The sequence below is a fragment of the Aplidium turbinatum genome, chromosome 7, assembly GCF_918807975.1.
Source record: "Aplidium turbinatum chromosome 7, kaAplTurb1.1, whole genome shotgun sequence".
Lineage (NCBI taxonomy): Eukaryota > Metazoa > Chordata > Ascidiacea > Aplousobranchia > Polyclinidae > Aplidium > Aplidium turbinatum.
In genome coordinates, this window is record NC_137478.1 from 18,765,165 (window position 1) to 18,780,415 (window position 15,251).

Consider the following 15,251-nt stretch of genomic DNA (forward strand, 5'->3'; position numbering starts at 1 on the left):
GAATTGCAACTGCTGCAATCAATTTCTGGATTATATATATACAATAAACATATAATGTAATTTTCTTATACAAACTAAAACAAGTTAGATGACTAAATAATGTGAAAATGTAGTCTGCATAGGGTTGAAGGATCAACTGAAGATCCCGTGACCATTTTCTAGGGGGAGAGGGAAGTTAAGTTTGAGTCAACTCCTGTAGGGGCAATCATCATCACTCCAAAGGACCGGGGTTTCATGTAAGCCCTGCTTACAAAAGCTAGCCTACTGTACTTACTTAAAGCATGTAGAGGTGAGGTGCGTGCAATATTGCTTGGGTTAAGTGATGCCTTCTTCAGTGCAAATGCTACTTTCAGAGGTTTATGCTTTTCAAGAGTGTACAAGCGCTTTATATGTGCAAATTCAGCTGTGCATTGCTCTCCCAAAATATGTTCAGCACCAGAAATATGAGGAATGTGGAATTGCTTCTTATTCACAAAATTGTTAAAAATGTTTTTAAAGTTGTGGGTGAAATCAAACAAGAGAAATAAACGCTCTCCATTCCTTGAAGGGTGTGCAATGTTGTTTGAGAGCTTATTGCTTCCACATAAATCTATAAACAACTTCCTGAAAATGCATAACCCATTAGAAATCACACATAAATTTTAGCATGTAATATTAAACCAGTTTCATTAAATAGACAAGATGTTTCAAAAAACGTGACACCATTTCTTTCAATCGAGGTTGTTTCAGTTTTGTCAGCCAAAAAAACTGGCAAAAAACCCTTTGCAATAAACTTGTAACTTTTCTTCATATTGGGACTTTAGTGCAGAAATTGTTTGTATAAAAACTATTACATTTTAACCATTTGCAGTCCAATTTTTTTGCAACAAATTTTCAGATATCATAAAACCGGTTGGACTTTGATTGAATGTGAAAACAATAGCCTAATGCTTTAGCATGTTATTATAAAATGATAATCAAGGTGGAACAACAATTCTGAACTGCATTTCTTCTATTTTCACATTTTTAAAAATTCTGTTTTATGGACGGGTTGTGAAAAACAATATTGAAATAGGATTAAAATATAATATGTGACAGGGTGTTTAAAAAAATCTGACACCATTTACCTTTGAAATGTATTGAAATCATTGTTGTAAAAAAATCCATAAACATAGGATTTTTCACAACCTTGATTTTAATACATTTTAAAGGTTAATGGTGTTAAATTGTTGAAACACCATGTAATCCTATTAAATTTGCTATAGATAGTTGTCATCAAGCATATTATAAGCTTACCTATTGCACACATGATTGTCAACAGATATAGCAACAACAAAGAAAATTTCATCGAGAGATTGCATCGCTTTGTTAAAAAAGGTTCGAAGCAGCTGTGTACTTATCTTTTCAATTGGCACCAGGCACACAACATCTTTATATTTTTTACATACTGATTGCACCATAAATGTCAACACGGTTTTTGTTCGTTGGCCTTCCTCTGTTACTCCAATGAAAGCGCCATTGCAATATTCAACCCTTTGTGCAGTGTATACCTCATCAATAAGCAAGGTTACCATTTTTTCTCCTTCAGATAAGTCGACAGTTTGTTGCTTCAGGTATTGCAAATCTATAGATTTAGTCTCTACATTACAATCACTCGAAACTTGCTGGAGTCTTCTGACTGACGGCAGTATAAAAAACTCACTAAGCTTTTTGTATAGTGAGTTGCTAGTGAGCTGCCACAGAAACGACATGGTTAGTAACCTGGGTGAATACCGTCGGCCATTTTTATCTATGTACAACAACTGAAGTTGCTCGGACACAAATTGAATTAGGGGTAAACCTTCATCTTGGCTTTCGTTTTCTTCCAGGTTTGTTTTGTATTGCTCAAGGGCTGCAACAGCCGACTTGGCAAAAGTCTTACTATTGTTACCACTTGGTGATTCTATAAGGTTTTTGCAGAATGCCAGAATATTGCAAAGCTCTGATACTTTGCTTAATGAATCGGAGCTCATCAGATGCTGAAATGTTTCTTGTGGCACAGAAATAGAACATACAAATGCATGCACATCTAAACTTTCCCCTACCACCAAAGATGCCATTAACTTAGGAGAAATGTGGCTGCTATTGTTATATGTTATAAAGTGGAATTCCAAAGAAGATGCTTTTAACAATTTGATATATCCAGAAGGAATAACCACTTCATTGAGTTTATCTTTTAAAGAACCCAAATCACAACAAGAGTCTTGCAACAGAAATTCTTTATTTTGATCTTGAAGTTTAGCTTTGTCTTTTTTCAGTCTTTCTGTGGCGGTTGCAGCAGAAGTTGAGCGCTTTACTGGAGCCGGTTTTGTCAGATAGTGAGGCAGGCCAGCAAAAATGCGAGGCACAGCTGATGGCTTCAACCGTGGCTGATTAAGTTTCGCAGACTCTCTGCGTTGTTGGCGATCTAAGTAGCTATCGATTGATGTTGTTTCAAAATCATCTCCGTAGAAATGCTTACCAAAAATTCTTGTGTGTGGTGTCACAGTTAAATTTTTCCTGGATATTGCTCTAATCCAAGCCTTACGCAATTCAGTATCTGCTGGAAATCGAAACATTGAAACATTTTCCCCAGTTCTTTTAAACGCACGATTACCAACTTTGCACCCTGGAGCACAACAATAGTATCCCATATTGCATAAAAAATCTTATAATACTGGAGCAGAATTTCACCTTGAACTGTAATATTGTACAAGTAGAAAAGCTACAAATAAACAGAATTACTGTTTTAGGGAGTTACCGTACCGTAGGCTACAATAGGGTAAGCAAAATTGTAACGTTGCAAAATTGTACGTTTTGGTTAATAAATAGCATTAATAATTTCTATTCTACAGCACATGAATTAAATGTGTTTTGCAAAGAATGCAACCTATTTCGTCCCTGAACAATTCGTACTCTGATTTCGTCCTCTGAAATCGGGGTACGAAGTGTTCAAGGGACGAAATAGGTTGCACCCTTTTGCAAAGCTCTATGTTTGGTTAGTTAGGCTATAGTATATAGGCCAACAGTATTACATAATGATTAAAATACAGTAGGCAATCATTTTTTAATACCAGATTAACCTCAATGTCTCTTTGCAAAATTGGACAGTTAGGCCTGACACCACTACACATCTGTTTTCATGTGCCACTTATCAGTAACTTTTAGAAAGGGTTAGGCTTCATGCATAAAAAGGTCAGTTAGGGTCAGGTAATCTACTCCTTCTTGAATAATACTGATTTTAACACTAACCACACAGTGAACACCCTTATGTTATAAACCCGTTGTAACATTAAAGTATATTTCTACTCACGGGCTGCAATGTCTCTGTAAATTGGCTTTACAATTAAACTAAAATATACAGTAGCCCACAGATCAGGTTAATCACCGATAATCGTAGACTACTGATTTCCTGTGGTCACTGACTGCTGAGTGCTGATCAGTGCTGAGTACTGTGCAAATGTGCCATCATTCATCACTGCCATGTGTGAGTGTACCGTCAGTTGGCGTCAAAAATGATCACTAGGGGCGTAGTTGCGCATCCCGTACTGTTTAGGTATCCCTGGTCTTAGCAGAGACCTAGGCCAGTTTAAGACTGCTGTTTCGAATGATTTTTACATTTTGAGAACTTTTCTTTTGAACTGTCCAAAAATGGGAAAAAATAGGTACCACACTAATGTAGAACGTGCTCAGATTGTAGCACTTGTAGGGACCCGTGATGAATATCTACTGCTTTCAACCTTGTGCAAAATGTAATTCTCACATAACATTTACGTTTCTTAAAAACTCACTTGTTGTGCACAAATGTAATTTTGATAAATCATTTTCTACTTAAATAACCTTACACCCGCAGCTTTCCTCAAGTGATTCTGTTTAATGGCAATACATCGCTTTCAATCTTCTCTGCTTTAACAAAACGTTATATCCGCAGTTCACCTCTGCGACGGAATCTCACCAGGAGTTCACCCTAGTTCGTAAACATTGTTGAAATTTGCCAATTTTAAATTACGTAACTGCTTGCTTTTTCCTTTTTCTGAAATTGGTTTATATACCTCTGCACAAAACAATTTTAATAGAGACTTATAAGATAACTTTTTAAATTCAAAATCTAAATTCAATTCGAACTCACGAATAAAAGAACTTGAGACTCATTGTGTTAACCTTTGTACCATCGAAGCTTTGTTACGCCAGTAGCGGTTCTGCTGTCACAGGGGTTATAAACCTTTAAATCAACAATAAAACCTCGAACTCCTACACACTCAACAAAGCTGGGTTGTTTCAGCGCGAAATAACGAAAGAACTTCGTACCAGTAGACATAAGTTATCAGGTCAGAGCTCTAGAAAAATTAAACAAGAGGGAATTTATGGCAATCGGAAGAAAAGTGGTAGGCCTCGCAAAACAACCCCACGAGATGACAATACCATGAAGAGGATTGTAGCGCGATCTCCTACAAGCTCTTGCAAGAAAGTTCGGTCAAATCTTCTCACGAAAGGCTGCAATGTTAGTATCAGTACCATTTCTCGTCGATTAAGCAAAGAGTTTGGATTGAAATCTTATAAACCTGCAAAAAAAACGCGGTTAACTTCCACCATGAAAAAGAAAAGGTTGGAGTTTTCCAGAAAGCATCTTTATTGGACCGTTGAAGACTGGGGCAAAGTTCTCTTTTCTGATGAATCCACTTTTCAGCAGTTTGTACTTAGGCATAAGCATGTCCGCAGACCAATTGGAAAGAGATTTGATAAAAAATACACATCCGCGACCATGAAACATCTTTCCAGTCAAATGATATGGGGTGCCATGACGGTTGGTTTATACTTTCTGACTCCTGGCACCACCATGAATGGTCTCACATATGTCGAATTGCTGAAGGAGAAGCTCTTGTTGCATATGGCAGTACACATACCAATGTTTTTATGCAGGACGGTGCTCCTTGCCATCGATCTAAAATTGTTAAACAATTTCTAACGAAGAATCACCGAATGTCTAGTTTTTACACTAGTGGTCCGATACTTTTGCAAATAACTGTATATTCGGGCAATTTTTTTTTGCACTTCTAAAAACTAACTCCCCTACGCCTACAGTGCAATGGAATGAGTGTGCAAGGCGACAGCTGCTGTGGTGCCCTTGTCAGAGCCAGCATCATAGTGGAGGCCGGGATAGACATCAGAGACTGAGCGCTCTTATCACTTTGTTAATTTTTACCGACAGCTTTCTGCCAACAATTTTAGGCTTTTTATTTTCCTACTTTTCTTTTCAGATTTTCTTACATAATTTTAATTTATTAGGCCAATAATGTTTTCTTTTTTTACTGCACCCCTGTTAATTTACAATTTATTTCAATTTGTACGACATCATTACTGAAATGCATTTGAACTCAAATTGAATGAATGTGAACATTCTCAGAGTGAGAAGTTTAATGGTAAGAATTCCGCTTTGGACAGAATTTTCATAAATTTGCTTTTGTTCTAACTTATAATTATGTTAATAGTTCTACAATCTTATTTATTTACGTGAAATCTTGATGTTCGCTGAAGTAGTTTAATACTTTTATCAATCTCTATTGTTGTTTTCATGAATAAGTTTAATTATTGATAAAAAAAGAGCCCAAGATGTAAATAGGCTACTAAACTCATGTAAACTAGTATCTACATTTTTGGGCTTTTTATTTTTTGATTAAATTAACCATTCGTTCCAACTATTTTGCTTCCAAATTTAATTTTTATTCCATAGTAATCGAGTATTTTATCATTTGATTTGTTTGTTGCAAATTATATAGCCTACCGATGGAGCTACATTTGTGTGGCGAAAGCTCTGCAATATACTCGATTGATTTTATTTCGTTGTAGGTAAATAATTTGCAAAATTTGTAAATTTAGTAGAATAGCTACTGTTTACTCTTTTTTAGGCCTAGCCTACCTTATTTAACTTACTTTTTGTTTATCTCGGAACTTGATCGACTTCAGCTGTTAATAAACGTTTTCATTCAGTGCATTTGGCACAGTAGGCTACGTATAACACAACTTTGTAATACAAAAAGTTATTATTGTTCCAATGATGTCATAAAGATTACCATGACAACCATTTGTAACGTTTATCTGGTGGGTAGGCACTTTAACATTACCCACTCGTCGAAGAGTGCCCAGGGGCGCCGGAAGCGGGGGGGGGGGGGGCGAATGCCCCCCTGCCCTCAAATTTTCTGCAGATGGAGGGGCAGGGGGGGCAATGGTGCCCTTTTAAAGTCATGTAAGCTATACTGCACATTTTGCAATATAACAATTTCTGCTATTCGCTTTTAGCCTAATTATAATCTTTCATTTTTGCCTCAAAACAATATTTAGCCTACGGCACAAAATTTTGCAACACAGTAGGCTACAGGCCTTAAAACTCGTTTTTTTTTCGACAGCCATCGTGGCCTAACGGGAGCTCCTTCTCGGCGGCCAAATCTGCGTGCTTGGAGGCCAAAATACAAAATAACGATACCGGTAGCACAAGTAGCCTAGCCTATTCAATTCAATTCAATTCAATTTATTTTTCTTTGTCAGAACGCAAAAAGAAATGATATTGTAAAAAAGAAATACAGTAACAAAACCAACAAAAGGAAAAGGTGGCAAAACCTTAATGGTTTAAGACGTGCATAAACAGATCTAATATTGCGGTATTTGCATCGATAAGTATAGTTAAGCACGGCCACCAAACCTGATACTGTAAAACAAGTAGCCTAGATGAATTAGTTAAGAATCAGTCGCCTCCCCGTTGCTGAAACAATTGAAGCGCCAATTCTTAAAGCAATGAGAACACGACTGAACCTAACAACATCACAAAAACAAACTAACACACACATATTGTAATTAGGTAATGGACTATCAAAACATGGATTATTTACAGATTTTATACAGAAATAAAGTGTTCGCAGCAACGATATTAAGTAGCCTATAGATTGCAGAACAAATACATAATATGGCAGCTCATTATCAAGATAAAATAGTTAAAAAAGCTTTGTTTTTTAAATTAATTTCTTGCACATGTAAAAGCATAAGAAGCATGATGGTATATATAGCAGCGTGTTTTTGGTATTGCCAATAAGAGTTGAATCATCTTTTATAGCATCAGTGAGGGATGGAGTGTTTTTGGTATCGCTAATGAGAGGTGGAGACTCTTTGGTAGTGCCGATGAAGAATGTAGTAGTGTCTGAGTTGTTTCAAGTATCTTTTCCAACCAACCTAAACAATAATCTTACAAAAAGTCAATCCATTCTCTGAACGAACATAATAGCTTATAATAATTAGGGGGTAGTTACAGTTAGATGCAAGCTTGTAGTAAATATAGTAATATTGTAGGATAAATTTACAAAAGTGGCATTTGGCAAGGCATGCTATACCAGGATTTGGTGCAACAATCAGTAACACAGTCAGAATTAAAGAGTTACAGCATAGGTTGATTTTCAGAACACAAGTGCTTTTTCAGGTTACTGCAAAATATTGAAAAGGTTTCAGTTTCGGTGATGGTTTTCGGGAGATTGTTCCACACTTTAACTCCACTAAACTGAATGGATTGTTGAGTCAGTTTTTTGGAGAAGTAGGGGAGGAAAAAGTGATTGTTGCTTCTGGTTGATATTGAGTGCAAATTGTTATTAAGTTGAAATAGAGAATTAAAGCACTGGGGTAAGTGATTGTGTTTGAGTTTGAACATAAATTTTGCAGTTTCTATTGTGTATAGTTCGTCAATTGTGAAGAAATTATGGGATTTAGAGTGATTTGATTCATGCTTTGCAATCATTTTGATAAATTTGTTGCAAATCTTTTGAAGTTTATTTAAAACAGTTACATGACCATGCTTCCATACACTTATGCAATACCGGATATTGCTTTCAATTAAGGAATGGTAAAGGCAAATCAAATTGTTGGTGTTTAAGTAGGACTTAACCTTGCAGATCACTCCAAAGTTTTTGCGAAGTTTTTGCAGTACCCCATAAACATTGGCTCGTGAAAAACACGAGAAAGATACGTGTTTTTTTACCCCAGTTTCTCGTGTAATACCCGTGATGTGCACCCGTGTATTACACGGGTGTTTGCACAAACGCAACCCGTATTTTTCACGACTTCTAAACCCGTGTTTTACACGGCATCTAACCCGTGTTTTACACGACTTCTAAACCCGTGTTTTACACGGGTGTTTGCACAAACGCAACCCGTGTTTTTACACGACTTCTAACCCGTGTTTTACACGACTTCTAAACCCGTGTTTTACACATCAAACCCGTGTTTAATATGGCAATTTATTTGGTACCAAAATCACACATGCCAAAAAACACAGATATAACTGAAGACAGTACAGCTGTTTCACACATCATCAGTTGGGCGAACCGTGCTGGATGAAGATGTCCTTGCAACTGACTGTCTTCTTATTCTCTTTTCAGCTGATTTGAGGAATTCTTGCACAACAGCTTTAACATCGCCCATGGTTGTGTCTTTTGTGTAACTGTATGTTCGAACTGATGCTGTAAGCAAAAAAGAGTTAGTGCTTAGTCACAAAAGCAATAGGCTAGCAATAGATATACAGAATTCTTCACGGATCAAATATATTAAAAATAGATTGCAACATACGTTCATTAAGCAGGGTATACGTGCAAAATCTAAAGTTTAGGCTACATACCATAAATTACAAAAATAAGTTTGCAATCTTTAATTGGGCGCTTGGAACCGCGTTGACCCATCCAATTAAACTTCGTCATAAGCTTATCCGTAAATACTCCAGAAAGAAGTTGCTTTACGCTCTTTTTGTAGTCCGTCGAAAAATACCGACTCAAATAAGAAATCTGCAAAACAACATTTATCATATAAAACTTAGACTTCACGGTTATATTCCATAGAATAAACGTAGAGCGCACTCATACTGCAAGCTGTTAAATTTCATTGTTAACAGTCAGGGCCGTGGAGTCAGAGCCGTAACAATGTTTATAGTTTAGCCAAAGGAGTCGGAGTTTTAAAAATTGCACTGACTCCTACCCCTATATAAAATTGAGGAATGCTCTACATTGCGAGGAATTTTAAAATTATCCATTGTCAGAGTGTCAAAAACTTTGGGAAATGTATATTTTGTTGTTTTGCTGCAAATCAATGAATCGTTGTTTTGCTGCAGTCAATGCTGGTTGAAACTTTCAAGAAATTTGCAGCAGTACCGACATTGCAAAACTGTTTTAAAGAGGGTGAAAATAACCAGTATTTCTTGTATGTCTATTCTATGAGGAGAGTCGGAGTTGTGATACCGATTCCACAGCCATGTTAACAGTAAAAAAAAAATTACCAGTTTATTTTGAACAGTGCTGTTTCCCAGGTTGTGTTCAAGCTGATCAAAATCCTCCAGGCTGTTGATGGAATGTCCGAAGGGGGTTCCTCTATTTGTTGAGCTGGGGCGCTTCTTTCGTTTGTCATTATTATATCCAATTATTCGTTGACAGAATTAAAATTCCCATAGTTTCCAGTTGAGCAATTCGAATTCGTCAAACTGTGTGAAAAATAAATAGTTGCTTTAACATGATTTGGTGTTAGCAAAGGTGCTTTGCTTTGACAATACAAAAAGAATAGCTCCCAGGCTAGGGCAGTTGTGATTTAAGCAGCTGCTTGTGAGTAAAGATGGGAGTTACGAAGGATAAAAAAGAGAGTAAACATAAATAAACGAAGTGAAGAATTATAGCTAAAACTATATCATCACACCGATGCAGCTGAGCAATTGTTGAGCGAAGTTAATCGAACAAGTTTCAAGATTTTAATTTAACCAGGTGCAAACCTTCACTTTGCAGCGCAACAAATTCGTCACAAGATATGTTCTTGGTCACTTCAGGCGTAGTGTCGATTGCAACATTCAACTGATTGTCATCCAAGTGAAAATCAAGGACTGATTGTTCGCGCTCTGGACTTGATTGCTGTGGTGCCTTCACAGAGGAAGATTGTGGAAATTCCGGAACTTGTGGCAGTTGCTGCAAGGTTGTAGCAACCTCAGCTGCTCGTACAGGAGTAGAAACCTATGGAAGATTTAGTGACCGTCAGAGTGAACATTAACAAAATATATTTAGTGATATGCTTGGCTCCCTCTACACCCTCAAGTGTCGCACACGAAAACAAACTGACAACTATGTTATTCAGGACTGTCCAATCTATCGCGTTCTAACTAGGGCACATGCTGGTCTCAAAATCCTGGATGACGACAGCATATTTAGGCAACGTTCGAAAAGTTCTGATTGAACACCTTAATCCGTGCTATTAACCTTAAAAATGAGATTGCAATATTTTTTTAAAATCATATTACTTTTAGAAACCGCTCAATTTCCCTAAAAAACAACACCTAAAAATCGTCAAATTTTGGAATTATCATAATTAATAAGTGATTAAAGTATTTGTTTACTTACAGTAATGATATTTTCTGACTCCGGTGAGTCGCTTTCATCTGTATATGCAATCCTCATAGACAACCGGCAATTCCTGCATTTATAATTTGAAAACAGTTCTTCAGCTAGATGTCATGCTTGCCCTTGCTTATTGGTACATTACCTACTGATATCTCGTCAACATCAACATATTTTGCATATATACAACCAATCATCATGCAATAAACGTAGAAATGCATGGGTGTACGGTATCTTAAAGGATTAGCTTATATTTGCATCACGGTGTTGTCAGGTACAATGTAACAAGCCAAAATGTACTTACATTAGATACAATTTATACAACAATGTTACAAAAACGTTATATACAACTGCCACGTTAGTGTAACTGTGACTTCAATGCAATAAGTTACTATAATGCGAAGTACTGGCATGCACCCATGTATGATAATTAAGTTAAGAAAGGGTAAAATTAGTTTTGAGCAGTTAAAATCAAAATGAAATGAACAAATATCAGAGAAAAATGAATGCATTGTTATACCGCTTTCTTCTTTTCGATTTAGGTTGTCTACTATCATTTACTTCTTCTTCACTAGCTGCTGTTGAAGCCAAATCAGAAGTATTTTCAGCATGTTGTAACTTTAACAGTGCTTTGGCCAAATCATCTGTTGCAAAATATTAACAGGTCATCTTCCGATAACAGTGATCAAGATTAGGAAAAACAATACACTGGAGAATAAGATCTCATGCATATTGCATATGGAATAATAACAATCTGCAAAAGCGGTTAAATGGAAATTACACACCTTTTTACAGTAATATTCATACCCAAATTTTTGTTGAACATGCTCAAAGAATGCCCCAAATTCAACGTAATTTTTCAAAGTTTTCTGGGGGAGGACTCCCAGATCCCCCGCCGCTGGGTGTCGCCTTCGGCAATTACGCTGCCAGGCTTCGCCCGCCGACCGTCAAACCACCCCTCCTCCCCTTTCAAAATACCTAGCTACGCTACTGAATTGAATCATTGTCATTGGGGCCCGCAAAGCATATTCCGCACAGGGCCCGAAATACCCTAAGACCGGCACTGTACTGGGGTGTTTCTTTCGTTTGTCATCATTACTGCATAAGCGTAGCCAGGGGGGCAAAAGGGGCCATGCCCCTCCCCAAATTTTCAAAGTTTGGATTCCGAAGTTGAACCCTTTGTTGAAAATATAATATAATTTGTATAAATTTAAATCGTTTTCCAAGACATCTGGCTATTAACACCCCCAGGATTTGTTTTAGACACATAAAAAGACACCAATAAATTTTGCAAATCGTAAATCGCGCAAAGTTGATGCGATTTACGCTTCTTTAAACTAATCTGTGGAAGCAATTTCAGAATCGCTTACTCTGTTGGGTTTTTGTGTAGCTGAGTTTTTTGTGTTCTCTAATTTTAGCCGCAGTTTTTGCCCATTTGTGTGTAACAGCTACCTTTAATAAGTTAATAGCTGTTTATCTGCCTACAAATTTCATACAATTATTACCCTGAAAGTGTTTCCAGAAAGCGCTATAATTCATAATTTGAGTGTAATTTTGCAAATTTTTTACGGGGGAGCATGCCCCGGACTCCCCTAAAATATGCGTGCTTTTGGCACGCTCTAACCCCCCGCCAGCCTTATTGCTTCCCTTGCTTAAACAAAATATATTTAGTGATATGCTTGGCTCACTCTACACCTACAAGTGTCGCACACAAAAACAAACTGACGACTATGTTATTCTGGACTGTCCAATGTATCGCGCTCCAACTGGGGCACATGCTGGTCTCGAAGTATTATCAGCATGTTGTAACTTTATCAGTGCTTTAGCCAAATTATGTGTTGCAAAATGTTAACATGTCATCTTCCCATAACAGTGATCAAGCTTAGTAAAAACGATACACTGAAGAATAAGATCTCATGCATATTGCATATGGAATAATACCTAACAACCTGCTAAAGCGGTTAAATGGAAATTACATATCAAAAAATTGACAGCTAATTAAGACAAGCAGCTGTGCTGCAACAGAAACAACAGAGCAAACATAAATTTTGTTGCACAAAACTCCATATATTGGAAAACATATTATATACATATAGTATAGGTACATGTTGATTGTTGAATGAAACAACCTTGACACTTGGCAATGTAAATTAGTAAGAGAGAATCATAAGGCCAGTGAATTCCAACTCTTAACTCTTAAGTCACCATAATTATATATATGTATAATATAGCCGGCCATTGGGTACTCTACTGGCAAAACCCTACCTCTGATTGTTTCCAACTTTTATTTAGGTGCCGTATGTATTATAACTTAATGGGTAGTATAAATTAATATTAATGTTTACCTGTTTTGTACATAATTCGTACATGATACTTTTTCCAATTTGGATTGACATCTGAATTTTGTAGGCATAACTGGCGAACCTTGTAACCGGAAGCTCAGGCCAATAACATTCCAAAACATCATTATCATGAAATATCCATTTCTCTAGGACAAGATCAACTTCACCTCTTGATATAAAGTCTACGACTGAAAATGCTCTCAGTCATAGTCTTCATATATTTAATCTACAGTTAGCACAAAATAGACTGGACTTACTTAACATAGACAGTAAAGCATTTTCAATCAGTGTTGTTTCTCAAGACTGCACATTAAATGATAGGCCAATCGAGTAAAACTATTCGTACAATAGAAATAAATGCACTGTCTACACTCTACAGCAAGCCCTGTAGCCTGTAGGTAGGTACCATACTTCGATAGATGACAAAAAACAGGCACAGCTTTTCGCTACCTTTCTGAACAGCACTGCACCATTTCGGTATGTTCATCGCGATTCGTGCACAATCTTTTGGTAAAAAGAAAGATTGAACCTTTTATCTTCAGGCGCTTTTCGGTAGATTTAAATCAGTTAATGATTTCTAAATATAAATGGAAGATTAATTAACACAAACCTTGTAGCCTACTTAACAGTCACTCTAAAAAGTCCTCTCCTAAGCTGATAAGCAAATACTTAGTGAAATTCTGTGCCATTTTTTTATGTCACAGTCTCACAGACTCACAGGGATATTTAATCAGGTGACTGCTGGTAACCGCGATATAAGGTTTACGAAAAATAAAGGGGAGAAATTCGGTTTTAATGAAAATTACATAATACTGTATTCCTGAGTTGCACAATTCCTATTGTAAAGATATTAACATAAAACACAACAAATAGCCTACTAGAGTTGAAAATTTATTTTAAACGAGAGAAACAAGATGAAACAAACTTGCTACTAGCGTGAAAAAAACACGTGTATAACACGTTAAAAACACGTGAGTATACAAAAAAAGTGAATATGCAACTGCCGAATTTTTTTAAAGATATTAACATAAAACACATCAAATAGCCTACTAGAGTTGAAATATTACTTTAAACGAGAAAAACAAGATAAAACAAACTTGGTACTGGCGTGAAAAAAACACGTGTATAACACGTTAAAAACACGTGAGTATACAAAAAAAAGTGAATATGCAACTGCAGAGATTTTTTAAAGATATTAACATAAAACGCATCAAATACCCTACTAGAGTTGAAAAATTACTTTAAACAAGAAAAACAACATGAAACAAACCTGCTTCTGGCGTGAAAAAAACACGTGTATAACACGATAAAAACACGTGAGTATACAAAAAAAGTGAATATGCAACTGCCGAATTTTTTTAAAGATATTAACATAAAACACATCAAATAGCCTACTAGAGTTGAAATATTACTTTAAACGAGAAAAACAAGATAAAACAAACTTGGTACTGGCGTGTAAAAACACGTGTATAACACGTTAAAAACACGTGAGTATACAAAAAAAAGTGAATATGCAACTGCAGAGATTTTTTAAAGATATTAGCATAAAACGCATCAAATAGGAAATAGCCTACTAGAGTTTAAAAATTATTTTAAACGAGAAAAACAAGATGAAACAAACTTGGTACTGGCGTGTAAAAAACACGTGTATAACACGTTAAAAACACGTGAGTATGCAGAAAAAAATGGATACGCAATTGGAGAAATTTTTTAAAAGTATTAACATAAAACGTATCAAATAGCCTACTAGAGTAGAAAAATTATTTTAAACGAGAAAAACAAGATAAAACAAACTTGGTACTGGCGTGTAAAAAACACGTGTATAACACGTTAAAAACACGTGAGTATGCAGAAAAAAATGAGTATGCAATTGGAGAAATTTTTTAAAGATATTAACATAATACGTATCAAATAGCCTACTAGAGTTGAAAAATTATTTTAAACGAGAAAAACAAGATGAAACAAACTTGGTACTGGCGTGTAAAAAACACGTGTATAACACGTTAAAAACACGTGAGTATGCAGAAACAAGTGAATATGCAACTGCAGAAATTTTTCAAAGATATTAACATAAAACGTATCAATTGATATTCTAGAGTTGAAAAACTTACTTCAAATATGATATAAAGCATTATTGCAATTGATGACATGTGTAAAAAATCTCGTGTTAATCACGTGTTAAAGAGGTGTAAAAAAAACGTACCCCAGTATTACACGAGTTCCCCCAGAATTTCACGTGTTTTTCACGAGCCAATGTTTATGGGGTAAGGATAGCATGTGGGGTTTCCATGATAAGTCTTCGCTCAACAGTATGCCCAGAAAACTAATAGTGTTGACACGTTCAATGGGTTGATTGCATATAGACAGTGTGTAAGGGAGGTTTGAAAGTTTATTGGTGTTATTGAATAACATGTATTTTGTTTTTTTTTACATTTAGTGATAGCTTATTTGATGCTAACCAATTTGTTACTCCTGTCATTTCCTCATTCGCCATTTCGAAAAGTTTGTC

The 15,251-nt window shown here is 36.1% G+C and overlaps 2 protein-coding genes across 3 annotated transcripts in view; both read right to left on the reverse strand.

Annotated features, from left to right (window-relative positions):
• The window catches only part of LOC145773983 (armadillo-like helical domain-containing protein 2), a 29,491-nt gene extending 23,493 nt beyond the window's left edge, over positions 1-5,998 (reverse strand). Inside the window, exon 1 of the mRNA XM_082585110.1 lies at positions 5,929-5,998. The gene's annotated coding sequence lies outside the window, so the exon portion shown is untranslated. The remainder of the gene's footprint in view (positions 1-5,928) is intronic.
• Positions 5,999-6,490: 492 nt separating this feature from the next.
• On the reverse strand, positions 6,491-13,431 carry LOC145774777 (uncharacterized). Of its 2 annotated transcripts, XM_082586086.1 has the most exons (8): positions 13,193-13,431; positions 12,746-12,930; positions 10,921-11,044; positions 10,404-10,476; positions 9,785-10,019; positions 9,302-9,502; positions 8,651-8,813; positions 6,491-8,495 (listed from the first exon to the last, which is right to left on the reverse strand). In XM_082586086.1, the coding sequence occupies exons 2-6, from the start codon at positions 12,756-12,758 to the stop codon at positions 9,498-9,500; spliced, it is 450 nt and encodes a 149-aa protein (XP_082442212.1). In that variant the 5' UTR covers positions 12,759-12,930; positions 13,193-13,431; the 3' UTR covers positions 6,491-8,495; positions 8,651-8,813; positions 9,302-9,497. The 2 variants fall into 2 exon arrangements, with proteins under 2 accessions (XP_082442212.1, XP_082442213.1); XM_082586087.1 differs by having other exon boundaries at positions 10,962-11,044; positions 12,746-13,431.
• Between the last annotated feature and the right edge of the window lie 1,820 nt (positions 13,432-15,251).

What these genes read in the sequence shown, in the direction of transcription:
- LOC145774777 (XM_082586086.1), bottom strand. An exon ending in AAATCGAAAAGAAGAAAGCG is followed by an intron (nt 10,477 to 10,920) that starts GTATAACAATGC and finishes TTATAAATGCAG; the next exon opens with GAATTGCCGGTTGTCTATGA. An exon ending in AGTCAGAAAATATCATTACT is followed by an intron (nt 10,020 to 10,403) that starts GTAAGTAAACAA and finishes AATCTTCCATAG; the next exon opens with GTTTCTACTCCTGTACGAGC.